At 41.0% G+C, this 25733-nt stretch overlaps 2 protein-coding genes across 11 annotated transcripts in view; both read left to right on the forward strand.

Moving 5' to 3' along the window:
* SUN1 (Sad1 and UNC84 domain containing 1) overlaps nucleotides 1–12979 on the forward strand; it is a 33592-nt gene extending 20613 nt beyond the window's left edge. For 9 of the 10 annotated variants that reach the window (XM_014252588.2, XM_014252586.2, XM_088063943.1 and 6 more), the window contains 16 exons: nucleotides 665–748; nucleotides 1068–1178; nucleotides 2550–2648; nucleotides 3303–3396; nucleotides 3512–3570; nucleotides 4736–4881; nucleotides 5042–5266; nucleotides 5795–5881; nucleotides 6257–6300; nucleotides 7215–7350; nucleotides 7892–8146; nucleotides 8665–8749; nucleotides 9159–9274; nucleotides 9750–9917; nucleotides 10756–10848; nucleotides 11268–12979. In XM_014252588.2, the coding sequence (XP_014108063.2) occupies nucleotides 665–748; nucleotides 1068–1178; nucleotides 2550–2648; nucleotides 3303–3396; nucleotides 3512–3570; nucleotides 4736–4881; nucleotides 5042–5266; nucleotides 5795–5881; nucleotides 6257–6300; nucleotides 7215–7350; nucleotides 7892–8146; nucleotides 8665–8749; nucleotides 9159–9274; nucleotides 9750–9917; nucleotides 10756–10848; nucleotides 11268–11381 (1916 nt within the window). In that variant the 3' untranslated portion in view covers nucleotides 11382–12979. The remainder of the gene's footprint in view (nucleotides 1–664; nucleotides 749–1067; nucleotides 1179–2549; nucleotides 2649–3302; nucleotides 3397–3511; nucleotides 3571–4735; nucleotides 4882–5041; nucleotides 5267–5794; nucleotides 5882–6256; nucleotides 6301–7214; nucleotides 7351–7891; nucleotides 8147–8664; nucleotides 8750–9158; nucleotides 9275–9749; nucleotides 9918–10755; nucleotides 10849–11267) is intronic. The other variant, XM_088063946.1, reaches the window with a different exon arrangement.
* A 631-nt stretch (nucleotides 12980–13610) lies between these two features.
* GET4 (guided entry of tail-anchored proteins factor 4) lies at nucleotides 13611–25510 on the forward strand. The gene is made up of 9 exons (XM_005522983.2): nucleotides 13611–13787; nucleotides 18005–18083; nucleotides 18494–18575; nucleotides 18866–19015; nucleotides 20624–20762; nucleotides 22554–22694; nucleotides 22779–22854; nucleotides 23028–23100; nucleotides 24165–25510. Exons 1-9 carry the CDS (start codon nucleotides 13630–13632, stop codon nucleotides 24251–24253), a joined length of 987 nt encoding a protein of 328 aa, XP_005523040.1. The 5' UTR covers nucleotides 13611–13629; the 3' UTR covers nucleotides 24254–25510.
* The last annotated feature ends 223 nt before the right edge of the window (nucleotides 25511–25733 follow it).

The raw sequence follows: 25733 nt of genomic DNA on the forward strand, positions 1-25733 counted from the left end.
GGTCAAATTCTAATTTTTCAATGTCTTTAGGTCTCTTGCCACCCTTAAACCTGCTGCACACTTAAAGCTTGTTTAGATCTGTCTTGCAAAACTCAAACTGCTCTCATCACTCTGCACTACTTTTAAACTACATCTTGTTTTCCCTGAAAACATTCATTTCTTCTTTGGTGCTTTCTCTTCTATAATACCTGATCTACAAGTGAAGTTAAATTGCCATAGGCAGAAGATAACTGATTTTTGCATGTGAGTAGAACTTTGCTCTCCTCTTCCTCTCTGCTCAGAGCCTTATAATTGCTCATGCTTTCTTCTCCTTCTTGTAACAAGATTGTTAAAATCAACACAAACATATAATGAATGGCTGACCCATTTGATGGAATGTTGCGAACAGGGATTTATTTGATAAGGGTTGGTTGGGTTGTTTGTTGGTTTTTTTTTTTACAAACTTTTCTATCTGAAAAGAAGCAGAAGGATTTTTTTTAACTAAGAGGCCCCCTGATATTTAAAGAAGAACAAGATTACACAGAGCAGGCTTCTTCCTCAATCAGTTTTTAGTTTTCCTTTTGAGTAGTCTGACTTTAATAGTGAAACAAGTTAAAATCTGTATATATGAAAGGTTTTGAACTGGAGAATTAGAATCCATGTGTGATTTTTGGATGTGTTGCAGCTCACTCAGACTACTGTGGAAGCATGAATGTAAAGGAGTTCTACAGAGAAGATCGTCATCTTGGTGTGAATGAGGAATCAATATGTAAGTACAGTGATGGGTGTAGTCTCAGTCCTGGGCTCTACACCAGGTTGTTGCTGTAATAGTAGTATCAGACAGCCCCCCCCAACAGTGTAGAAGCTACGAAGTAAATATTTGGTTTGCAACTTAAATGTGGAGGGGATGGTGATCCCCTGGTGTACTGTAGTATTTATTTCCTTCAGCAAGCTTCCTTCCCCTGAAGTTTGCTTAGCAGCTTTTGGGCTGATAACTGATGATGTGAGAACTTGAACAAGTTATCTTGTAACAGTCTTGACTTGATCCTGGCTTTATCCCATTAATCAACTGTTACCACAATCAACAGGTGATGACTGTAAAGGGAAGAAACATCTTGAAATACACACCACAGACCACATGCAGTCCTCATGGGCTAAAAGGGTAGCAAGGACCATTTGGCACACCTTTTCTTCTGCAGGTTGACTTGGACATTTTTGTTTGCTTTTATTTTGCATTGCAAACTCACAATGTTAATCACACATTTTGTGTTTGGGGTTTTTTCTCCTTGCTTTATCTATCAAAGTAGGGCAAAAATGTAAAGTGTCTAGACAACTAACTTCCTTAACACCTCTTCTGTCTGAATTCTTGTTCTGATTTTGGCTTTTGTATGAGCTTGGCAGGCTGCTTATCTATTAGTGAAAACAAGGTGCAGGGTAATAGGCACCTCATGTTAGAAGGAACAAGTCAGATTGTTAATTTATTGCATTTTGGGGAGATCTGTACTTTGCTTGCTTGAAAAGCTGACTTTACATGAAAGCAAGGTATGAGATACTGGTACGCAGATTATTTGAATAAAGGGGTTTTAACATTTTATTTTTGTTCTAGTGATAGTCAATTTTTACAGGAATCTTATATAGGGATAGAATCTACCCTGTGAGATGAGCGTTCCCTAGCTTGAATGACAGAGGCATCAAGGATCTGTTGAGTGCTCTTTATTCAGCAAAGGAAAATGATTTACAAAAATTGGGTTGGTATATCTATAATCCCTCAGATTAACCCAGACATATCTGCTAATCTAAAAATGTAGGATTACTTTCTAAACATATATGGTGTAGTTTGTTCTGTAGAAAGATTGGTCCTAGTCTTGGACATAGTAATTGTTGGCCTCAGCAGGCTTTAAGTTACAGCATTTTATTACAGTTTTTTTGGAATGGGGAGTTGGTGGTGGTAGTTTTGTTCTCTTTAAGAGATACAAAACTATCCTGCTGAACATCCTTGGGAACACTCAGCTTAATGAAAATTTAGTGCTTGTAACCTTTAGGTGGGAATACTTTCTATTATTTATCAATATTTCTTAGACATCACTGGAATTTTAAATTTTTAATTGTTCTCGCTTCTGTGAGAGTAACCCAGATAATGAACTTTGTGTATAATTCTGAACAAACAAGATGCTTTTAAAGTAATGATGTGCTTAAAGCTTGTTTTTGTGGTAGTACTCTTCCTAGTCTCTGCTACACTTTGCATGGCATTGTTAGATAAATGTTACAAAATGTAAACTTTGATTTTGGAAAAGTGATATTCTAACTGCACAGTTGGTGTTCAGTCTGTTTATCTCGGTCTGTGAGAATTCAGTTTCTAAACTGTCTTGGTTTTACTTGACTACATATTTATTAGTGGCTTGCTTTGCTTTAAAGTAGTGAAGAACCAAGTTTGAGTTTACTGAAAGGTACGGTTTAAAATTCTGCAGAACATGTAGTGGGCAAGGGGGTCTGTTTTACTGCATGTACTGAAGAGAACCTTCAGCTCCTTTGTGACTGTTACCACATGGAGTTAATTTGTTATAATCCAGGTTACTTTATGCTTCACGTGTTGCGAACAGTGGGAGCCACGGGATGGTTTGTGTCGGAGAAGGTGTTGTCTCTACTCTGGCTGGCCATTCTTTCTCCAGGTTACTATTCTAATCTGTGTGTGTGTGTGTGCATTGCCTGTTCTCTTCGGCAAACGAGGGGACAGCAGGGGCTTATCCTAATTCAGCTGTGCTTGTGCTCTAGCTTTTGTCCTGAAACGCATGTGTTACTTTATTGACCAAAATGCGCTTAATGAGAGGCTGTATTTCTGTTCACAGGCATTACAGGAGACTAACCAGACTGTTTGTTTCATGAGGGAATGAGTGTGTAAATAGCCCTGAATATGGGGTGTCTAGAATAATAGGGTGTGTTTGGTTTGGCAGTCACTTACTATATTTTTATTCCTCTTACCAAAAACTGCTGCTGCTAATCTGTGTTTCCTGGAGCATACTGAGGCCTCCAGTGTGTGATAACTTGTGTTCAGACATTAATACTGAATTTCCAGTGAGGTAGCATTGTCATAACAAACGAGCACTTCATCTCTTTGCATGGCTGTTGACCTTGTTGAATAGCTGATGTTACAGTGCTGTCGTATTTGTGATATCTAGATGTCAATAAGCTGCATGCATTGCCTTATCCATGCATTTCTCCACTCTGCAAAGCATTGTTGGCCACAGCTGCATGTCCTTCTGCTTGGTTTCTTTGAACATGTGCTGCAATAATTACATTTCACACTCCCACCTTTTGTCTTCTAGGGAGGGCAGCTTCTGGCATGTTCAGATTGCTTAGAACTGGGTGGTATCAACTTGTTACTCTGATGTCTTTGCTCAAGGTGTTTCTTGTAAGAAGGTGTGTATCCTTTGAAATAATTGTTTTGTGAGCAAGTTATTTACCCAGTTATAATATAAAACTATTAATTGTGGTAAATACGTTCTTTCTTGTAAACTTTCCTCTCTTTTTCTAGGTGCTTTCCAAAGAACTACAGATGGTTACTGTTTCTTATCCCACTCCTGTTTCTACTAGGTATGTCAGTTGTTTACTTATGATGCAAATCAGTGTGTGTACTATAGCTGCTCCAAAATAGCCTTTTGAGTTGATTTTTGAAGAAGATGCAGAACTAAAAAGATCAAGTTTGTTTGCGAACAGGGTAGTAATTCAAGCTCCCAGAGTACTGTCAAGTCAGCAAGCTTTCCCCTTGTCATGAAAGCAATATCCTTGATTTAATTGCATAGAGCTCTTTAGAAAGAGTAGCCGAGGAAGTAAATGCACTAAAGTCCATTTTTCTTTACCTCCTCTTCATAAGAGTAGCAATTAAAGAGTAGGCTGGGTACTGATGGCTTTGTCAGTCCCCATAGAAGTGTGATTAAGATTTTACCAACTGATCCAAAGTCTTTTCTTTGCTCCAGAGCATGTTTTAGTTGCTTAAGATACTACTTTAGAGTGGTTAGTAGACAGTGTTCCAGGCCAGCTGTCAACTTTGAAGTGAAGCAAATTGAAGTATTTACCAGAAGTGCTGGGCCATTTCTGAAAAGCAGTTTTATGTCTTTGTGAGTCTTAAAACCTTGCAGCTATTTTGTGGAGAATATGAAGCTTCTTGGAAACTTAGAGTGGGGATTCAGAGTCCTCTGTACAAGGGTGAAAAAGGAAAGAATTTACCCTGTGTAGACAATGCTGCTGCTTCCCACTAAGATATTGCAAAAATAAGTCAAATCTTGTGAAATGCTATTTTATTTCCATGAAAGCCTAGGTTTCCTCCAACTTTTATTAGCTCTTGCGCAATGTGATATGTAGTAAGTGTTTAATGTAACATATTTTCCATGGAGAAAAAAACAGCATTTACATTTGCCTTCAGGAAACGTTGCCCGTCTTAATCAGCAAATGTTACCAAGGTCCAGGGAAGCAGTAGTATGAGTCTAGGCTTGTACCATGATATATGTAAGTGCAAGTTGCCTTCCTCACAATGGTGTGAGTGTTAGGATGGCTGTTCCCTAATATTCTTGAGTGCTTGATTGAAAAATTTTAAAGCTGACTTGTGGTGATTTTTGTTTAGACTGGAGCATTGTCCATTGTGTGGCACTTGCCTTGCAAACTGAAGATAGCTGTGTCCTTAAAAAGACTATTTGTAGATATCAGCAGTTGGAAGGGAGAATTCTTTTGAACACATGTTGCTTTTTTGTTTCTGTTTTAGGTTTGTGGTTCTGGGGGCTTAATAGTTTCATTTCATTATTACCTCCATTAAACTGGACAAAAATTGACAGAATACAGAGAACAGATGATTCTGTTCATGTTCCTGAACCACAAGATGATTCTTTTCATTCTGTGCAACCTCCAAAGGTAAGGGAAGACAGTTTAGGGAAGAACTTTTAAGTATAAGTGTATATTTTAAGTCCTCTTAACTCCCATGTCTTCAATATTTTGCAATAACTATTTGCTGAACAAGAATAAGGTAAATAAGTTGATTTTTACGTATTAAGACATCATCTTTATACTTTAGGATACCATAAATATCTTTGACTTTGGTCGCATAAGTGAGCTGGAAAAGCAAATGGCCTTCATGTCCGACAGATGCCATGACCGAAACAAAGAGTATAACAAGGTGATGAGCCTGCTTCAGAATCTTCAAGATCAGGTTGCCACAATGAGTGACAGAAGTGAAACATTGAATTTAATAAAAAATGTGATGAGTCAATATCTTAAAGATATGAAATTGGAGGAAAAGGTAAGACAGTCGGTTATTGATGTTTCCTGATACTGATAGGAATGTTGTGTTTTACTGATGTGGATTGTGTGCAATTTGACTGGAGGATTATTTTTCTGCTCTAGAAATAACCGATAGGTAGTACGGGCCATGGAGAAGTTGTGGGCATTTGTTCCTCCTTTGTTATTGCTGACAATAACAACAATTGCTGACAATAAAGGATTAATTCCAGAGAGGTGGCCTAAAGTAGATTCCAGCATTGCTGAAAAGCTGTTTGATTTATCCTGTTTCCATACAGATAAAGAAGACTATAGGAAGGACTAGTGAAAAAGCAGGGATTTAGTGATAAACTTCCCTGTATGTAGTCCCTACTACAGCTAAATCAGACTTCTGTATTTATTACAGATTCTGTAATTTCTCACACTACCTGCAGGATAAATCACTTAAACATTCACAGAATGGAAAGAAAAGTACACTGGGCAGAAAATATCAATTATGGTATTTGTACTCCAAAAGAAAATACACCCCCTTTTTCTTCCCTCTTTTAAGACTGACTTCCTGGCTTTACATAAAGAACATGAGTTGCGCATCCAGACGCTGGAAGACCTTCTTAGAAAACTCGCAGCTGAATCCAAGGTATTGACAGTGAGCTTTGCTGACTTGTTCTATTTGTAACCTCTTGATAAAACATACTGAGTTTTTTTATTTGCTGTTCCAAACAGCAGTTTCCTTTACTCTGGCTATTACAGTTCCCTAAGTCTCAAAACTTGTTTGTGTTTTTGCTCCCTTTTCTTGGAGACGGTTTCATTCCAAAGTTTAAAAATTATTCCCTTGACCACTGAGACAGGTTCTATTTGGAATGAAACTTTAATATACAGAGGCACAAACATAATTGTGAGCACAATCCCATACAGGTGGTGCTAAAATTTATTTTCATGTAACTTTCTTTATCCTTTTTCTGTTACTTGAGTTTCTTTGTGTATGTTAAAACTTAACTTTTGTATTTTTTAGGACATCCAGAAGGAGTTCAACCTAGCCAAATCAAAATCAGTGAGGTATAAGCACTTTTCAAATATATTTTGCATTTTCACTCCTGATGCCAACTGACAGTGATGCTTATCTTGTGACAGTTAACTGACCCTGAGAGGTTCTATTGTCAGCAGAAACACTTCTGTCTTGTACTGGATTTCATCTGTGATGCTGAACATCAGCACAGGACCCTCCTCCAATGTGGGGGCAACCCTTCAACTGCACTTTCATTAGAAAAAAACTATTTATATAATGGAGGAGAATGAGGGACTTCTCATCCTCCTATACATGCATTTGTTTTCCTTAAGATCATTTAGTGAAATATACAGTAACTACTTTTGATGGGCTTTTATTAAAATTTATGGGTTTTTATTTAAATTTTTGAACTATATAAATTCTAATTTTTTTCTCTTGTTTTTTGGCTTATTTGCTGAATTTCCATTTAAATTAGAATTAAATGTGAAATGACTTTAGAATGATGGTTGAGACTTTTTTCCATAGCATTCACTGGACACTGATCTATGTTGGTCATATATGAGCTGCTGTTTGTAACTCAGCACTGCCACTGGAGTTACTCTGGTTTGAGTGAGGTAGCCTGAGGCTCACTCAAACCTGTGGCAAACTCACACAAAGTTTGTCTGGTTTGCCAGAAGCCCTTAAATTCCCCAAAATCTATTAATTGACTCGTCAGTCTGATGATAATCTGAAGTCATCACTGCTGGATTTTTCCATTACTTCAAAATACTTTCCTTTGAGTATATTAGTTCTGAGTATGCCTTAAGTAACAATATGTTACAACTGTGAGTTCACTGTGTGTGTTGTGATGAGCAATTAACTAGGAGAGCACTTTTTGTTATACAAGTATATTCTCACACCTTTGGAATTTGATGGGATGATTCCAGCTACTCTTTCCTAATGATTGATTTCTTGTTTTTGTCAGAGATGATGATCAATACAGTCTCCTTATGTCCAAAATTAAAAAGCTAGAACTAGATCTGGCTTATATGAAATCGGAGCTGTTACCTGGGGAAAGTGTGAAGACAAGTTGTGAGAAAATGGATGTCATTCATGAAAAAGTAGGTTCTGCAGCTTCTCTAACTCTCCCAGTAAAATTTGATATTACTTGGTTTTGTTCACTATCTTGAAATGCACTGAAATCAGTTACCTGGGGGTAGTATTAACCTTAGAGTGACAGTGTTTTATGTAGGGTTACTGTGAATTTTTCCATTAGTGCATAACACTTTACTAGAGAGGAGTCTATTGCTTGTTTTCTATAATGGCAGGGGTTTGCTTGTAAGTTATGATGTAGTGGCAGTTCTCTGTACAGTACTTTGTTGATGTATTTTGCTAACCCATGGAAATATGGAAAAGAAACTTGTGTAAAAGCAAGTTAGGTTTGTTATCTGAACATTATTTCTAAAAAATCCTGCCTAAGTTCTTTTGAAGCCTTTTAAAAGTTCTGACTGGAATGTAGTCAACCAAAGAACAATAAATATTGATGGATTATCAACTTTTACTTAAATAATGACTAGTGATAATGGTCTAGCTATGTCTGTTGTATATTTTTATGCATATTTATAAAAACTAATAATTATAATTATTAATGTCTTCTACTAGGTAGATGCCCAGGTCAAAGAATCCGTCAAGCTAATGCTTTTTGGTGATCAACAAGAAGACTTCCCTGATTCACTTCTCCAGTGGCTTACCTCCAATTTTGTTAGCAAAAGTGATCTACAGACTTTGCTGCGGGATCTTGAGTTGCAGATCCTCAAGAATATTACACTCCATATGTCTGTAACAAACCAAAAAGTAACATCTGAAGTAGTTACAAATGCTGTGACTAATGCAGGGATTTCTGGAATCACAGAAGCGGTGAGTTTAAAATCTCAAAAGTTCAACTAAAACTGGAAAGAGTTTGTTCATGGGCATTTTGAGGAGCATGACTGCCGACATAAATGTTAATGCTTTTAGGAGATGTGAGAAGCATCAGTTGAAATGAGGAGAACTGCAGAAAATTGAGTGTATTCTTGCAGCATTGATTTTTGCCTGTTGTGCAACAACAGTGCTGTTTGCATTTTTTCAAAGTGTGCTATCTAGAAAATTGAATTCCCAAGAAACAAATATACCAAAGAAATTCAGCTCAGGGTCTTGGGAAGAAGGAATGCTGAGTTAAAAAAACCAGCAGTCAAGATGCAGTATGAGCTTGTATTTTGAACAACCATGCATTAAAAGTGGCCCCTTTCTTGACAGAGGCTTTCAAAGACTTGTGATGAAGTGCAGCATATCAAAAAGATACTTCCAACTTCACAGATACGTAAATATCAATTATTTTATCACTTGATCTTATTAAAATATTTTCCTTCCATTCTCTTGCACGTGTACACCTCTAGCAAGCACAGATTATTGTAAATAACGCACTGAAACTCTACTCTCAAGACAAGACTGGGATGGTGGATTTTGCCTTGGAATCTGGAGGTAAATAGTAGAGGAAACACCACTTTTTACTATTCATGCTTTTAGTAGTGTTTACTAGAAATATTAAAATGAAGAGCAAAGGTTAGAGCATTACTGTGTGCTGCATGATGATCAGATTGCAACAATCTGTGATGGTGTTTACAGGCCTGTACATCAGTCTAGGTGTGCATGGACAGGAATAGAATAGTTCTCAACATGTCTACAACTGGATAAGAAAGAAATGAAAAACCTTTAACTTGATCTTAAAATAACATTGTAGGTGATAGAAGCATTGTATCTGCAGAAAAATATTAGATCTTAACAATATCTTTAATCTGGTATTCATTAAGCTTTATATGAATCTCTGCCTTAATTACTCATTCCTTCTTGAAGACTTTTATTTCTGCTAACCTGACCTATCTTTTTTGAGGTGGCAGCGTTCTGAGTACTCGCTGTTCTGAAACCTATGAGACCAAGACAGCATTAATTAGCCTCTTTGGAATTCCTCTGTGGTACTTCTCCCAGTCTCCCAGAGTGGTGATTCAGGTAATTAAAGGGCAAGTAAACAAATACAGCAATTTTATTTTGTTTTGAGTGTTTTGGATGGCTCTTTGGGTGTATCTCTGTAATATATTGGGGGCACAGGTACTTTGAGCTAAGTTCCCAAGAGTGAGATTCTTCTGGCAGTCCCTGAACACAGCTTAAGTCCTACTCTAGTAAACTTGAGACTCAAGGGAAGCTTGGATGGTGCATTGGACTTATGCAAAGTGTGAGGGCTGGGAGGGTTCCTGTTGAGAACTAATCTCAAGGTAGGTCTTCAAAACGTCAGTAGCTTGGGTGAGTGTGGTGTCTTTCTGAAAAGGTCCACCAGGGAGATTATTTCTGCCCCTTACTGTTTAGCACCGTCCCTAAGAACTCGGAATTCATTACAACTCTTTATTACAATAAAAATAAATTAGAAAACACTAACATTGTTTTATGTTGTGTCCCATCTTGTTCTCTTCACCTTCCTTCTGTGCAGCCGGACATGTATCCAGGAAACTGCTGGGCTTTCAAAGGATCACAGGGCTATCTTGTGGTGAGACTTTCCATGAAGATCTATCCAACTGCCTTTACATTGGAACACATACCAAAAACTCTTTCACCAACAGGAAATATCACCAGTGCTCCTAGGAATTTTTCAGTATATGTAAGTCTGTCCCTGAATTTAAGTTGATGTTTGTTTGTATACAGAAAGAATATTTGTGTTCCATACCTTGGAAAATAGTAACTTGAGGGAGGACAGCTAAGAGAAAGAAAATGATAAATTGTTTCACTCATTGCTCTTAGAATTTGTTTTTATTTATGAGCTTTGAGGTTATGAATAAAGAAGCATTGCAACTAATTTTGGGCAAGTTATTCTTTATTCTTGCTTTATGCAGTAGTTTACACTTTTGGAGGGAGATAATGGTTTTTCATTTGATCTAGTTCTTTCATACACTTTGTTTCATCCTCCTTCCCATTCTTCCTCTCTCCACCCACTATCCCTCCCATTTTGTCTCTGCATCTTGTCTGTGATGTGCCTTAAAGAATTTTTTAATCCATTTTACCCAGCACCACAGTTGTGTAGGCAGGATTTCAGAACAGAACAGACCACAGAGTGTATCAGAGAGTGGTTATGACATTTGAGAACTTTGTCAGGATTTTCTAAATGCTACAGCAGTCACCTGCAATCATCTAAATCTTGACTTCAGCCTTGATGTTCTCTCATTTGTCCTGAGCAGTTTATATTGTACACTCTGATATGGGTTTAGCCATGGAAATTAAAGGGTTTGACCATGAAAGCACATAAACAGCACAACTATTTACAAGGCAGGAAACTGGAATACAGAGCTGTGCTTGAACTTTAAATTACATGGGAAACATTCTGATCCTGGCTTGATAGACCTTCAAGTGCTGTCACTTGATACTGTGTGTGTAGGCATGCTTCTAGTTCAGGTTTGATTGGAAATTTGATTGAAGCAAAAATCTTTATCCTGTTGTTATAGGGTCTGGATGATGAATATCAAGAAGAAGGCAAGCTTCTAGGAGAGTATGTCTATGATCAAGATGGAGAACCACTGCAGATGTTTCCAGTGATAGTAAGTCTAGATTATAAGATTTAAAGTGTTAGGAGAAAGTTACTTTTATTTTCTACACTTGTATGCAATGAACAGTGAAGGGAAAAGGCCTTATTCTCACCTGGGCACTCTAGGAGCTGAGGTAAAAAGTATATACCTCTGCCTCAAAACCTATGGCCTAAATAGAAGAGAAGGGAGGAAGGTTTGTTGCTATGTGGATACAAATAGTGGGAAGTTGCTAAACATGGGAAGAGTCTATTGCTGCTTCAGACTCACAAATAATTATAAGGCAAGGAAGGTTCTGTTCAAAGGAACAGAAAATTCGCAAGGTATAACTTGGGTTCCTGCAAATACCAATAGTCATTAATAACTAAGAAAGCTGCAGCTGTTGATGCCAGAGCTCTGACACTGGTTTGTCTGTTTGCATTTTCCTTCTCCAGGAGAAAAATGAAGACGCATTCCAAATAGTGGAGCTGAGGATTTTCTCTAACTGGGGCCATGCAGAGTACACCTGCCTTTATCGGTTCAGAGTGCACGGGAAACCTGCCGAGTAATCCACACTACAGCTGGGGGTGGCTGCTTTGTACATTTTGTTCCTAATCTGTATATACTGGGAAGCCTACAACACTGGAATCTGTAAAGGACGAGGATGCAAGATGCACACTGCAGAACTATTGATCCTCTGATAAAGGCAGAAGACTGTCAGCAGAAATGTATAAACTCCAATTTTTATTTGCTCTAAGGCTCAGCTTGTAATTGCCAGTTTGCTTCATATTTCTTTGTCCATGCTGAGAGAAATAATGCATGCAAACAGCTCTGGTTCGTAAAGCCCAGTTGGCAAACAGGTGATACATATTTTATTACAAATGAATGTATAGGTTTTTTTTAAAGAATAAACCACACTTTCTGCAACTAGGAATCTGTTCTTTTTTATCCAGGACTTAACTGCTAGCTTGGCACCATAAGCCAAAAACTGTGGTACATTTTGAACTCTGACTGTGGCTAAAGGTGTCTTTCAGTTGACAGTTGGTTTTGACCTTTTTGGTGGCTCCAAAAGGGCTTCTTTGCTACATGTTGAATATAATAAATACTACTGTCAGGGAAAGCTAACACAACCAAAACCAGTTTAAACACCAGCGACTGAGAATGCTTTACTGTAATTTGTGGCTGCAAATTGCTCTAAAAGTCAGGGATAACTTTAAGTAACTGAAGTTATTTTAAGGGTTTTTACCATGGCAACTTGGCCAGTTTGTTCTTTTTTTAGTGTCAATCCCAAATCGACCTTGATGTACTGACTGACTGGCTCGGAGCTGATAAGCCTGCTGAATTGCTCAGTAAACACTGCTGTACAGCAGTTGAACTACCTTAGTTTGGCAAAAGTGATCTCTTTGGGACAAGATTTCCTTAGACTGGTTGATTGTTATACTCCATAAATGTACTGTGAGAATTCAGTGTGTGGAGAACAAGCCTGAAGGAATTCTTGCTGCGTCACATTTACAAGAGGGACTCAAGCTCAGCGCTGCTGTGTGCAAACACGGGCATTCCTGATCCTCCCCACCAGCCTTAGTCGGGTACCAGATGAGTAGAGTTGCTCTTGGAGACAACATTTCCACGTAGAACAAGATGAAACTGCTTATTCCCCCCCTTAGCCTTGCTGTTTTGAAGATCCTTTTCAGAAAAGATTCCTGAAATTCACTTGTATGCAGAATTTTTATCTTGCTGTTCTAGTGCATTTTGTAGTTACACAGAACTGTTACCACATGGACCTGCTGACTGGTTTTCTGAATTGAGTTATGTATGTTGCACAACAGTCCTCGAATGTTTGAAATACAAAAAGTCTCCATGTGAAGAACTGTTTTTCACTCGTCCTAGAGACAGAACCTATGGCCTACGCAGAGGAGTAGATGACACTGTACAGGTGTTTTCATATTATAGGTTACATATTTAAAATTAGAATTATCCTGTATAAATTGAAATTAGGTAGCTGGGGGGGGAATATTTTGAATAACACTAACTTATTTTTAAAAAAGCAAGATAGGACTTTGTGCAATGTATTTTTGTAAATGCTTTTCAAAATGTCTGTTATTCTTTGCTGCCTCCAAACTGACAAGATGCTATTGAGATGTTTAAATAAAGAGTTTTAATTTTTGAAGGTGCATGTAATACTTGAAACAAGAAATAAAGCCTCTTTTCTGCATTTTTTTTTTTAACCAGCTGCTTAAATAAGTGAGGAAACATTGTGATTTCAACATTGGCCTGAGCTGGGGCCGGGGGGTGGATTTCGCTCAGGTTTTTACAAAGAGCAGGGTCACAAAGCTTTAAAGGGCAGGTCCAGAAGCAGCGTGTGGCTGGTAGATAAAGATCAGAGCTGGAGATTTGGGAAAAAAGTGCAGCTTTTTTTATTTGGGAAAAAAGTGCTTCCTTGCTGGCTGACTTTCAGCTGTGTGAAGGGCGGGGGGGGCTTGGTTTAACTCCTGTTTCTGAGCCTTGCCTAGATCCCTGAGCCAGAGCAGTCCTTACCCAGTCTGATTACCGGCGCTCCATCAATCATTCCTTGATTTTTGTTACTTTTTAACATTACTCTGCAGTTTCCTGCTCTGTTGTGCGCTCCAGGGCCGGTCGTGCACCGCTCGAATCCCGGGGGTTCCTCTCACGCTGCCGTTACCGCTGGGGAGCCGCGCGCAGCCGCGCGGGCTGAGCCTCGCGGGCCGCCGTCCGAACGGGCGGAAGCCGGGCAGCGGGGCGCCGGGGCTGCGTGCGCATGCGCCCGGCCCCCGCCTCCCCTCCCCGTCCTCCGCGCTGATGGCGGCGGCGATCATGGCGGCGGAGCAGGAAGCCGCGAAAGGCGGCGGCGGCAGGAACCGCGGCGGCGTGCAGCGCGTGGAGGGCAAGCTGCGCGCCAGCGTCGAGAAGGGCGACTACTACGAGGCGCACCAGATGTACCGGACGCTCTTTTTCAGGTAGGGCCGCGCCGGGCCCGCCGCGCCGCCCCTCCCCCGCCCGGCCTTCCAGAGCCTTCCCACGCACTCTCCCCCGCTGCCGCCCGCCGCGCCCACGGCCGGTTCCCATTGGCCGGCGCGCCTGTCCATCTCCGAGTCCCGCTCCCTGATTGGTCCGCAGGGGGGCGGGGTGGGGCGGGTGCGCGGCTCTGGCCCAAGCGGGGCCCGGCCCGGGCCGAGGAGCGGCGGCCCCGGGTTCGGCCCGGCTCGGCCGCGTCACCTTCCCCGGCCCCGCCGGCTCAGTCAGCGCCTCGGGCGGGCGGTGGAGCCGCTGCTCGCCGGCCTTTGGAGGCCAGCCCCGCGCCCGGCCCGGTCCGTGCCCCGCCGGCCCGGCCACTGTCCGGTGACGCGCGGGGGGTGTTGCGTCACGGTGCCCAGAGGTCACGGGCAGAGCGGAGTTTCGGTCCCCCGTCCCCCAACGCCTCTCGGTGGCCCCACGTTCTCTGGAGGCAGAGTGAAGCCCCCCGAACAGCGGGATGAACTCGGCTTGTCTCCCCTGGCGCTCGGGCCGGGGCTCGCCCCGTGTCCCGGGGCCGTGCTGGAGCTGAGCCCCGCACAGGCGCTGCTCTGCCAGCTCGGTGTAAATGTCAGGTGCCGCGCAGTGACGGATTCGGGGTTTGAAGGTTGATTGTTGCCCAGCCGGGACATAGGGCTACTTTGTTGCACGGCACGGTCACCCTGGTGGAGGGTCCGAAAGAGGCAACTCTCAGATTGGCCAGGATCGCCTGCACGGAGGAGCTTTTTTGGAATAAATTCCACTTGGTGTAGTATTTGTGTACGTGACAGTGATTAAGTAGAGTAGGCCTGGGCATTTGTTCAGAAGTGTTACTACTGTCTCTTTTGTCATTAGGAAATTGTTTTTATTGCAAAGCATTTTTAGGCTTAGTTTTTCATGTCCACTGCAACTTGCAGGGGTCACCCTTTCTCTCATCCCTTGCTTGCAGGAGCACAGAAGAAGGTGTTTGTTGTAGGGGATTCCTCAGTTGGTCCCAGCTTTATTTACTTGTGGTTCTGCTGGGAGAGGACAGGATGGAAATATGGCTTCACAGAATCAATTAGGTTGGAAAAGACCTCTGATGGCATCAGGTCCAACTTTTGGCTTTCATCACCTGTCAAATGGACAGTGGCACTAAGTGTCACATCTGGTTGTTTCTCGAACCCTTCTAGGGAACATGACTCCACCACCTCCCTGGGCCGCTGGGCCCAGTTCCAATGCTTCACCACCCCTTCTGTGAAGAAATTTCTCCCAATGTCAGACCTGAACCTCCTGTTAAAGCCATTTCCTGTCATCCTGTCACCTGCTGCCTGGAAGAGCACATGGCTCCAACCTCCTTTCAGATGTAGAGAGAAGGGTCCTTCCTGAGCCTCCTTTTGTCCAAGCTGAGTCCTCCAGCTCCCTCAGCTGCTCCTCATCAGACTCATGCTCTGGACTCTTCACCAGCTCCACTGCTCTTCTCTGTACATGTTCCAGCCTCTCAGTGTCTTTCTTGAAGTGAGAGGTCCAAAGCTGGACCACCCTCTCTGTCCTGTGTCTTGTGTCTCCTATCCTCAGACCTCATTTGTGTTAGGATGAGAACAGGCCTATGGGTAAGCACAGAAAAACAGCAGTCATGGCAGAAAGTGGGGAAGAAAGTCCTTGGTGCATAATCCTACCTGTGTTCCCGGTGTACATCAGACAGCCTGCCCTGCCCTGCACCATCACAGTAAATCAGTTTGTTCTTCCATAACCCCTCTGATGGGATCAGCAAGGCACCATCCAGGCCTTAAGACTTAAATTGTATTTGAGAATAAATCTAAATTTAAGACCAAGCCTGGCCTATTTTATAGTAGGGATTATGTGATGTGGTGTCTGCAGTGGTGTGAGAAGTCTTAGCTCAGGAGGTCACTTCTCCAGTCTTCTGGATGTATTAACTCACATACTCAAGCCTCCCTGAATTAATTTGGAATCAAAGATCCTGCCTTTTCTATTTTAAATACAAGTGAAAGGATGTGTTCAGTTAAATGAAAAGGTGACATTTACATGGCTGGGTAGTCTTGTCAATCCTCTGTAAAATGTGATAAAAATCAGCATCTTTTCAGACACATTAATGCAGATTGGGATGACCTGAGCTCTGGAACTGTGATTGGGATAGCTCGTGCTTATTCCTTTTAAACACACTGTCCTATGAAACATTTGTCTCATCTGTCAGAGGGTAAACTTGAAATCCTGACTCAGTTTCATGCACTGAGATGTATTTTAGAGTGGAGGAGGGGAAGTGGAGGAGGAAAGATTACCATAAGCCTGCCTCCTGCAGACTTATTATCCCTCCAAGATCCACGGAGCAGGTGGAAAACTGCTGTTCCTGCCAAACCCTGAGCTACCCTGAGCTGACACACCTGAGCTGGTGGTGTTTGTTACTCCCCAGGCTGTCTGGACTGAACTCTTCTCTCTTCATGATTTGGTAACTGAGTCACTCTTCAAAGTGTAATATCCTTGTTACATCCATTTCTATTTCCCTGATACTTGTAGGTCATTTTTTCTGCTATAAATAATGTGTTCCAGGATTTCTCTTGTTTTAAATTCCATTTAGAGCAATGTCATCAATTTATTTTTATTAAGAAACTTTTCTGATAACAGTTCTTTGAAAATCCCCAGCTCTTTAAGATGTATTTTATATCGTAAAATTGTTTTCAGCATCTTTTAGTATCTTCTGTAATAATTCTTAGATTATGAGCTTCCTTATAGCATTGTGAATCTACTGGACGTAGAATTTGTGGAAGTGGATCCATGCTGAGTCCAACTCCTAGAAGCAAACCTGGATGGGAGCCCAACTATAAAAGTGTTGGAGCTACAGATTCATTTAATTCACATTTACCATGGTGATTGCAAATCCAGGTTGTTGAGGATTGTTTCAAAGCACTGCTGTCTTGCCTTCCATTATTTCAGTTCTGTTTTGGATAAAAGACCTTGGGGTTTCTCAGAGTTTATGAGAGGATGGGAGGAGTGTCTCCTCCCTTGTTTGTTGTCTGTGTGATGTTACCAGTAGGGCCTGTCCCCGGGGGACACACATGTGACAGGAATCTGGGGCACAGCACAAGAGGTTTGGGATGCTCTGGTTGTTCCTTTGTTTGGTGTGACCCTCCATGGCCACAATGTCCTGCTGTCCCACCACCCCCTGACTGCTTCACCCCTAGAACCACCAACCTCTCTGTTACCCACAGGCACTCCTGGGCTTTGGAACAGCCTGGGGGCTGCCCTGAGCCCCAGGAACAGAAAGGGGTGACACAGGCACAGCCCAGGTGTGTCACAGAGACCAAACCAAACTGCAGGTGCTAGGGGTAGAGCTGCCACTTATCTCTGCTGATATGAGCAAATCAGCTACTGAGAACTATGACTTTTTGAGTAGCAGTTCAGAGAAATGGAATTTGGAAACCCTGCCACACCTAAACTGCTTTATGGGAAATGCTGTGTTCATAAGCTAGAGCTGTGGCTCTCCAAGAGCTGTAGTTACTGACAGGATGATGTGCAGGAGGCTGCAATCACAGCTCTGTGGAAAGAGATCCTGGGGTAACCACTGGGAGCAAATTCTTTATTTCTTTGTTAAGTCGTGAGAAAGGTGGAAGGTGTGTTTTGAAGAATGATATTTTGTTTTATGGTGATTCCTGCTGGCTGTGCTTATCTCACTGTCGAACCCGTGAGAGACGAGCTCCTGTGGTTCAACAGAGGATTAGGACAGGCTGATGTCCCCTGGCAGAGGGGTCAGAGAAATTTAGATCAGTGGAAGGGTCAGTGAACTCTCCAGGAGTTATTCCAAAAATTGTTTGACTGGGACAGCTTTGGTAGAGGCTCAGTACCTTGGCATCTTTTGCTCAGTTGAAGTCTGGGGTTCATTCCCTTTTCTTTTTCCAGCCCCAAACATATTTGTAGCTTTTTCCATTTTCATTCTTACATTCTTTGTTTTATTCCACCAGGTCTCGAGCTGAAAACTAATTGCAACTTGCAGTTCAAGCTACATCATTATTGAAACTAACCTGATTTAAAAACAAATCCCTTGTCTTTATTTTAAATTTTAGCAATCTTTTAATCCTTTAAATAACTTTATAATAAATAATAAAGTTATTTAAATCCTTTAAATAACTTTAAGCATACACAACTAACCTAGTGGTATTTTTTATCATGGTATTGCTATTTTTTTCAGGTATATGTCACAAGGAAAACATGCAGAAGCAAGAGAACTAATGTATTCAGGGGCTTTACTGTTCTTCAGTCATAATCAGGTAAGTCACTGGTTTTGTGTGTATGGCTTGGGGGCAGGGGGTTGTTACTTCTAAGATTTTGGGAGACAAATGGTAAATTCTCAGTGGTAAATGTTTGGGGTAATTGCTTTGCAATCTTTTGTTTTATCTCTTTGTTGAGCCTTTCTCCACAAAGAAGGATTATGCCAAGCTGGAACATGCAGCAGTAGTGTTTGTGAGCATCCAAACAATGCCTGTGTTCTGCTTTCCTGGAGGCTTCTCTTTGATGCCATCAAATTGCTGTAATTTTTTTATCAGGAACACTGAGACTTGATACTGTGCCCTAGCTGTAGATGTTGATAAAAGCAAACCTGCTGCTGCCAAAATTTTGGTTGATGTTTCTTTTTATGCCCTGATACATTCATCACTGCCAGTATGTGTCTGTTTTGTAGCAAAACAGTGCTGCTGACCTGTCCATGCTGGTTTTGGAGTCTCTGGAGAAGTCGGATGCAAAAGTAGCAGAAGATCTTTTAGGTGAGGTGACCTCTGCTCTGGGTTTGTTGGCATTTGTTGTGCTTTCCCTTCACAGTGACTTGTTAATAGTCTTGAAAACTGCAATCCTTTTTGGACACATTCCCAACATGGCTAAGGGCTACCTTCCCCATAGGAATGGACAGGGGGAAACTTCATTAGACAATGAAGGGTTCCTCATGACTTTGTGGGCATGCTGCCTGTCCTAAAGATGGATCTTAGAGATGCATTAGAAGCAACAGATCATCTTACTTTTCTTAATGCTAAATATTTTTCAATCTTATTGCTTCTAGAAAACTTGGCTAAATTGTTTAGTTTAATGGATCCAAATTCTCCTGAAAGAGTGGCTTTCGTATCCAGAGCACTAAAATGGTCCAGTGGGGGATCGGGAAAACTTGGACATCCAAAACTACACCAGTTACTAGCTATTACCTTGTGGAAAGGTAAGAAAAATCAACTGGCTTTTCTGTGTTTTCCTTTGAAAATGTTGAAAGCAAGGTGTTATGAGAGATCTGCTTTGGGAATAATCTAAGGAAGCAGAGATGGAAATGATTGGTTGAATTCGGCTATTATCTGATTTTTGCATTATTGTCTTCTTAATGCTACAGGAAAAAAAAAAAAAGGGTCTTTAGCTCTATATTAGTGCAAAATCCATAACACAAGTGCTGTAAGGCTCTCTGTAAAAGGCAGGTTGGTCCTTCAGACATAGTTTGATTGTGTCATTAGGAGGAAAATTGCCAGGGAGAAAAGATGTTCTGTTGGCCAGGTTTTTTGTTTTTAAATCCTGCACAAACATGACAAAGATTGAAATACATCACCTGGCATCCAAAACAGTCTTTGGACTGTAATTAAGTACTTTTTGAGAAGTTGGTTAGCAGGGTTATTTCAAAATGAATGCTGTTGCCTTTGATTTATGAGCCATTTTATCCCTTGTGATGCGATGTAAGAGAAACACAAAAATGCTATTAGTAGTTATTTTACTTGTGGATGATAGCCAGTATTTACAGTCTTGTGTTCAAAACATAACAAAGGTGACTGAGAACAGCTGAATACATGCCATTTTTTCTGTGGTTTCTCATGGATAACTGCAAGATGATTGTTTATTTTACATTTTTCAGTAGCGTCCAAGTGATGACAGTGGTTTCATGTAACAACTCTGACCCAATAATGGTCAATGTTGCAGCCTCTCTGTGTGCTGTAGCCAATTCCCTAGCTGCTCTCCTGGGATTTCTGTTAGCCTGATGGCTCCTGCCAGCCACAAAGGGAGGATTTTTCTCACAGCATTCAAGTTAGAGGCTGCTACAATTAGGATAAGAAACAGTTACATTCTGAAAGTAAAAGTCCTCATTTTGTAGCCGTCTGCTCCCCGTTTCTTGAAGAGCAAGATGCCTACATTTTCTTAGTCTGTAGCCTTTTGAGTTTCACCACAAAAGGCCAGGATTTTTAAAAGAAAGCTTTGAAATTCAAAAGATCAGCAGCTATCCAGTTTTGTCATTGCAGTGATTTTGCACAGTCCCTTGCTTCAGGTTCTAACAAGTTATTGCCATTTCTTACACCATTTTTCCTGCATAATTGCTGTTCTATTCAGCATATGGAAGTGATTTTAGTTTTTAGGAAGGGTATGCTAAGCTAAAAATGGGAAATGAAAGAAGAATGCTGAATGTGCTATTTGACTTCATGGTGCACATGGGCTAATAATATAGTTTCTTGATTCCTGTCCTAAACACTGGTGATAGCACATCAGGTGTCAACATTCACTTAGAGGAAATTATATGACCAAAGTTGAAGCCAGCAGTAGCTGTAATTGAGTAAACTGCATTTAATATCAGTTGTTCAAATGTACTTAGGGTAAAATTTATTATTATATAAATTGTCTGTATTTATAAATTGTCTGTAACTTAGAGACCTTTTACCAATTGTCTTGTTTATATACCACACTCATAACTCTTGTTCTTTTGCCAGCTAACAAAGTACAAGCTTAATAAATTTGTTTTTATGTTCGGGTACACTGAACTGATTTCTTAAAAGCCTTTTCCTTTTTCTTTTTCTAGAGCAAAACTATAGTGAATCTCGGTATCACTTCTTGCACTCGACAGATGGTGAGGGCTGTGCAAATATGCTGGTGGAATACTCCTCGTCCCGCGGATACCGCAGTGAGGTGGACATGTTTGTAGCTCAGGCAGTACTACAGTAGGTGTTAAACTTCTTTTGAACCATTTTGCTGAGATGACATTATGTGTGGGACCAATCTAATTTAACCACACAGCCTTTGCACAAGAAACTGTGAAACTGGCCAGAACAACAACAGGAGAAAACTGTCTGTAAACTCAGGTGTTAAATTCGTCAGACTGGGGAGAAAAAAAGTAAAATAGCGTATTAAGGTCAAACCTGAAATTACGTTAATTGCCTGAATAATGAATGTAATCTGTTTAACCCTGAAAGCACAATACTTAGCTCTATTAACGCTACTTTATGTCTAGTTAGGGCTTATCTCTATGTTCTTACAAATACTGGACTCAAGCAGGCCCTGTATTTAGCGCAGAACTTGCTCTCACTCAGGTCCTAAGAGGCAATTTGTCATGGTCAGCCTGGTCTGTGAGCAGCAGTTTGATGGCTCTTGCCTTGACAGAGTTGCTGCTGGCTCTCATTTTAGTCATTTATGTTGTAGGAGGTGGGAATGCAAGCTATTGTGTGTTTTTGCAGAGCTCATGTAGAATGAAGGTTGACAAAGCCAGTTTTACTGTGTTTAATCAGCTGATGGCTTCTTCAGGCAGGGAAAGCAGCTCATGGAGGAGTCTGAGGAGGAGGTGGAGACAGGACTGTGTGGCAGGGAGTCAGGGAGAGAGTAGGTGTTGGGGGAGAGGGAGGAGGTGAGAGCAAGTTTGTCTCTCTTTTGGCAGCAATGAGCTGTCATGTCAGATTTGTCCTGCTTTCCATAGCTGGTTGCTATAGATTGCTGTGATTTTGAGCAATAGCAAATCCTTTATGGAAATCCAATATGTGCAGGACTCAATTTTATGGGGAGAAATTCTGTGGAGAAGTTAAAAGATTAGTTTTTCAGTGTTTATATGGCACTTCTACCGCATCCTTTACTGTATGTAAAATACTGTGTTAAATCATCTTACATGGTAGTTTATTCTCTAATGAAAATAATTGCAGTTCCTTGCTAGCAGTGAGGCAAAACAGCCCCAAGCCCTTGCACATGTGAGGGTGCAGAATTAGAGGCCAGCCTGCCATCAAAAATGAAATGGCTTGTGGCAGCCTTCCTAGTGCTTGCTGTCAGCATTTGTCCCAGATAAAGGTCTGTTAGGCCAATGGGACTTGCAGAGATTGCCAGTTAAATTAACTGGACCTGAACAAGGATTTGATCTGTTTGGGGGATTGATCTGTTGGGGACAAATGGCTTGGGAGCTTGAAGTGCAGCTTTATTATAAGACTTTAAGGCATGTGTGTCAAGCTATTAGTGATCCTGATGCCATATTATGTTGAGGTGGAATAGAATGGCAGAGTCAACAAATCCTGACAGATACATACTAAAAGGAGATGTGTTTAATTAATGGTCTTTAATTCAGTTTTAACTCAGCATAGTAAATCCTGGACCAGTAGATGGAATATCATGTTAATGTGAATTACAGGGTAACCAATCTTTCCATATTTTGAAAATTGATGTTCTCTTCTAGTAACTATACTGTACAATCTGCTTAGATCCTTGTTAAACTCATTTTATTAATATTTAATGTCTGTTTTCCCTTCCAACCTGCCTATTCCACAGTGTATTCTAGTAGTGATTTTCCCCTTCTTCAGCTGATGGCCAAGCCAACCCCAAAGATCTCCATCTCTACCAGTTGTGTTTTGCCATCAGTTCAAGCCTGAGATGGCCTCTATGCACTAGTGAAATAGATTTTGGCTTTCCTTTTTCTGTGGTGAAACCATTTCTCTGTCCTTTGTTTTTAACTTGCCCCATTCTCTTTCCTTTTTCAGATTTCTCTGCTTAAAAAATAAGACCAGCGCATCAGTTGTTTTTACAACATACACACAGAAACATCCTTCGATAGAGAAGGGTCCACCCTTTGTGCAACCACTGCTAAACTTCATCTGGTTTCTGTTGTTGGCAGTTGATGGGTACAGTCTGATTTCTGTCATGTCATTCTTGGTTTCCTTTTCAGTTGTTAACTGAGATGACATTTTTGGTTGTTTCCTTTCTAGAGGAAAACTAACAGTATTTACAGTATTGTGTGAACAGTATCAACCTTCGCTGAAAAGAGACCCCATGTATAATGAGGTGAGTTACTCATAAACAGGATTTAACTCCCTGAAATAGGGAAATGGTGGCTGGTTGTCTCCAGCTTTGTGGATAAGAGCTGGTGATCTACCTTGTGTGGGTGACTTCTGCCCATAGTATTTCCACCTGTAAATGAAAGAATTGACTTTTTTTTTCACCTTGTGTCCCTACAGTACCTAGATAGAATAGGACAGCTTTTCTTCGGAGTTCCGCCCAAGCAGACCTCGTCCTACGGGGGATTGCTAGGTAAGCTCTGCTTTGTAGGTACCTCCAGGCTTTGATCAGTGACCTGGATAAAACACCTGTGCTGGAAACAGATAATCTGTTCTAAGGAATTTATAATTCTTTTCATAGCCTGTGGGAGCAGCCCCTGCTGTGGAATACAAAATGAATGGGTTGCATGTGAAAGTTGTCTGGGGGAGCTTGTAGACTTCTCATCACTGAGGAGAAGCACTAAAAAGGCTCTTATGGTTAATTTCTGACATTATGGTATAGCTTCCTAATGTAAAGAAGCATCTTACTGGTGTTAAAGCTTAATTTCCTGGTGTCAAACCTTAATTTCCTCTGAATTCAGTGACTGATTTTCCTAAAACCAAGTATGGGGCTTTGGTAGAGATCTAATCAGTGCTGATACAACATGAGTGTGCCCAAAGAGGAAGTTCTGAAATTAATACTGCCCTTCTACAAGGACCGAAATGGAATAGAGAAATTCAGCCTTCATTTCCTGGCTCTTGAATAAAATGTGAATAAAATTAATGTTTTCCCTGACAACTAAGCTTCTTTGTTAAGTGACTTGAAGCTTTACCTAGAAACATCAGTTCACTGGTAGCCAAAGTTTGATGAAAAACATGAACATCATGTTTTTATCATATGTAATTTGCTTTTCAGCAATTCAGGCACTTTTAAATCAGTGCCTCTGAGTTTCAGACAATTTTTTACAGCATGATGCAGACTGTGGCTGCTTTTTGAGAGTTTCACTGCTGGAGATGTGTTTTTCCTCTTTTGGTTGGATTTTTTTTTCCCCTCTGTATTTATGTAACACATAAATATGTGACTTTGGGCTTTTCCAGTATATTCTTAGAGAAGGAACAGTATCAGTGTACAGCTAATAGTGTACAGCTTCTCAAATCAATATTCTTAATGGAAACCAGTGTGGAATTACTGATGTCTTGGTGAGATTTTTCTACTTCAAAACTCTTGTTTTTTTTTTTTACAGAAATCTGTACTGTAACAGGATGAAAAACTAGTTAAAAGTTTTTGAGATGAGAATGTAAAACTAACGATTTTGCCTGTCCTGTATTTTATTCTAGGAAATCTTTTAAACAGTCTGATGGGAACTGGGGAAGATGATGACACAGAAGAGGGTCAGGAAGACAGCAGTCCTATCGAGCTCGACTGAATGTTGTTGTCACTGGGTGCCGTGTAAATCTGATGATTCGATGACTCCAAAGACACTTTTGGAATTTGAATCCTGCAGTTGTTTCTTGGCTCCTAAAAGGGCTCCTCTGGTCTTTTAGAAATGGTTGCTGAAATGTTTATACTGTCGGTCTATATTATTTATGTAAAAAAAAAAAGAAAGAAACCAACAAAAAGTAGCCAAACGAACCAATCGGAGCGGTTGTTAGTGGGTTTCCAATCCAGCGGCTGGGGACTGATTAAACATGGTCTGCGGTTTCTGATGCAGTATTCCCTTTTGCACAGTCTTTCAATAAAGCATAAACATGGGGCTTGTCCTTCACGGCCTACCCAATACCGTCTCTGTTCTGAGAAAGCCTCCTTGCCCTCTGCCCTCTTCCAAGGAAGATCTCAAAAGGCAGGGGGAGCAATTGAATAACTGATTTGCGAGGCTGGTGCCAAAAGTACTGCGAGACGAACCGAGCAGCATAATTTGAGATGCACGTCCAAGAGACATTGATACAAGAACTTGCTTCCACTGCCATGAGTAACATGCACACCCTTCATACTGCCTGCCCCTCTCCCCAAGGCCAGGCTCTGGCTGAGCCCACGCGTGTGTTTAGCCAATTCTTCCTGAAAAGCACAAGGTTGAATAGCTCTTGAGTAAAAGCCCATTAATGGAATGCAGGTGATTGGCTTCCAGGTGGATCTCTCTTGCCTAGGTATAAAAATTTGGCTTCTAAAATACCTCCTGTGGCTTGTGGCTGTACTTTGGAAGAGGTTTTGCCAGAGTAAGTTCCCAGCCGTACGTGCAGGCGGCAGCGTTGCTGTGAGCGGAGCGGTTTGCCGTGGGCAGAGGATGTGTTTGAACTGGGCTGGATGGCAAGAAAAGGGATACTGCAGAGCTTCTGGTTCTTTATGATATATTTATTTTTCTTGGGTGATTGATTCATTTAACACTTTCTGTTAAAAAAAAAGAGTAAATCAATAAATAATGGAGTAACTTCAGCCCCAACAGTAGGCATAGCCATTCTCCATCTCCTCTGTAATGCAGCACAGTCTGGTACAGGGAACAGGTGAAAGGGTGGGGAAACGCTTTATTTTTTCATGATGAAAATAAAAAGGCTTAGATTAATAAACAGCAATCATGCATGGGGGAGGGATTAATACAAATTTATTGACTGTATGAAAAAAAAAAAAGGCATTGACAGGAAGACTTTGTGTTAATTGTGAAGTCTCAAATAAACACTTTATACCAGGATGTGCGATATTGCTGCTTTCTAAGAGTTTCCCAAGCAGAACTTTACATTCCTTGCTATTTTTTTCACTCTGCATTTGTCTGTGGGTCGTCCAGCCCTCAGTGCTGCAGCTTCATCTCTGCAATAAAGGTATTTTTCTCTTGGGTTATTGGAATATCTGGAGCATTTGGGGATTGCTTTGCTGTGCAGCTGGTTGAGGGAAGAGCTCCCTCTCCAGGCTCATGC

Source organism: Pseudopodoces humilis, chromosome 18, assembly GCF_049639895.1.
Source record: "Pseudopodoces humilis isolate 2021_Gansu_Grassland_sample_001 chromosome 18, ASM4963989v1, whole genome shotgun sequence".
Lineage (NCBI taxonomy): Eukaryota > Metazoa > Chordata > Aves > Passeriformes > Paridae > Pseudopodoces > Pseudopodoces humilis.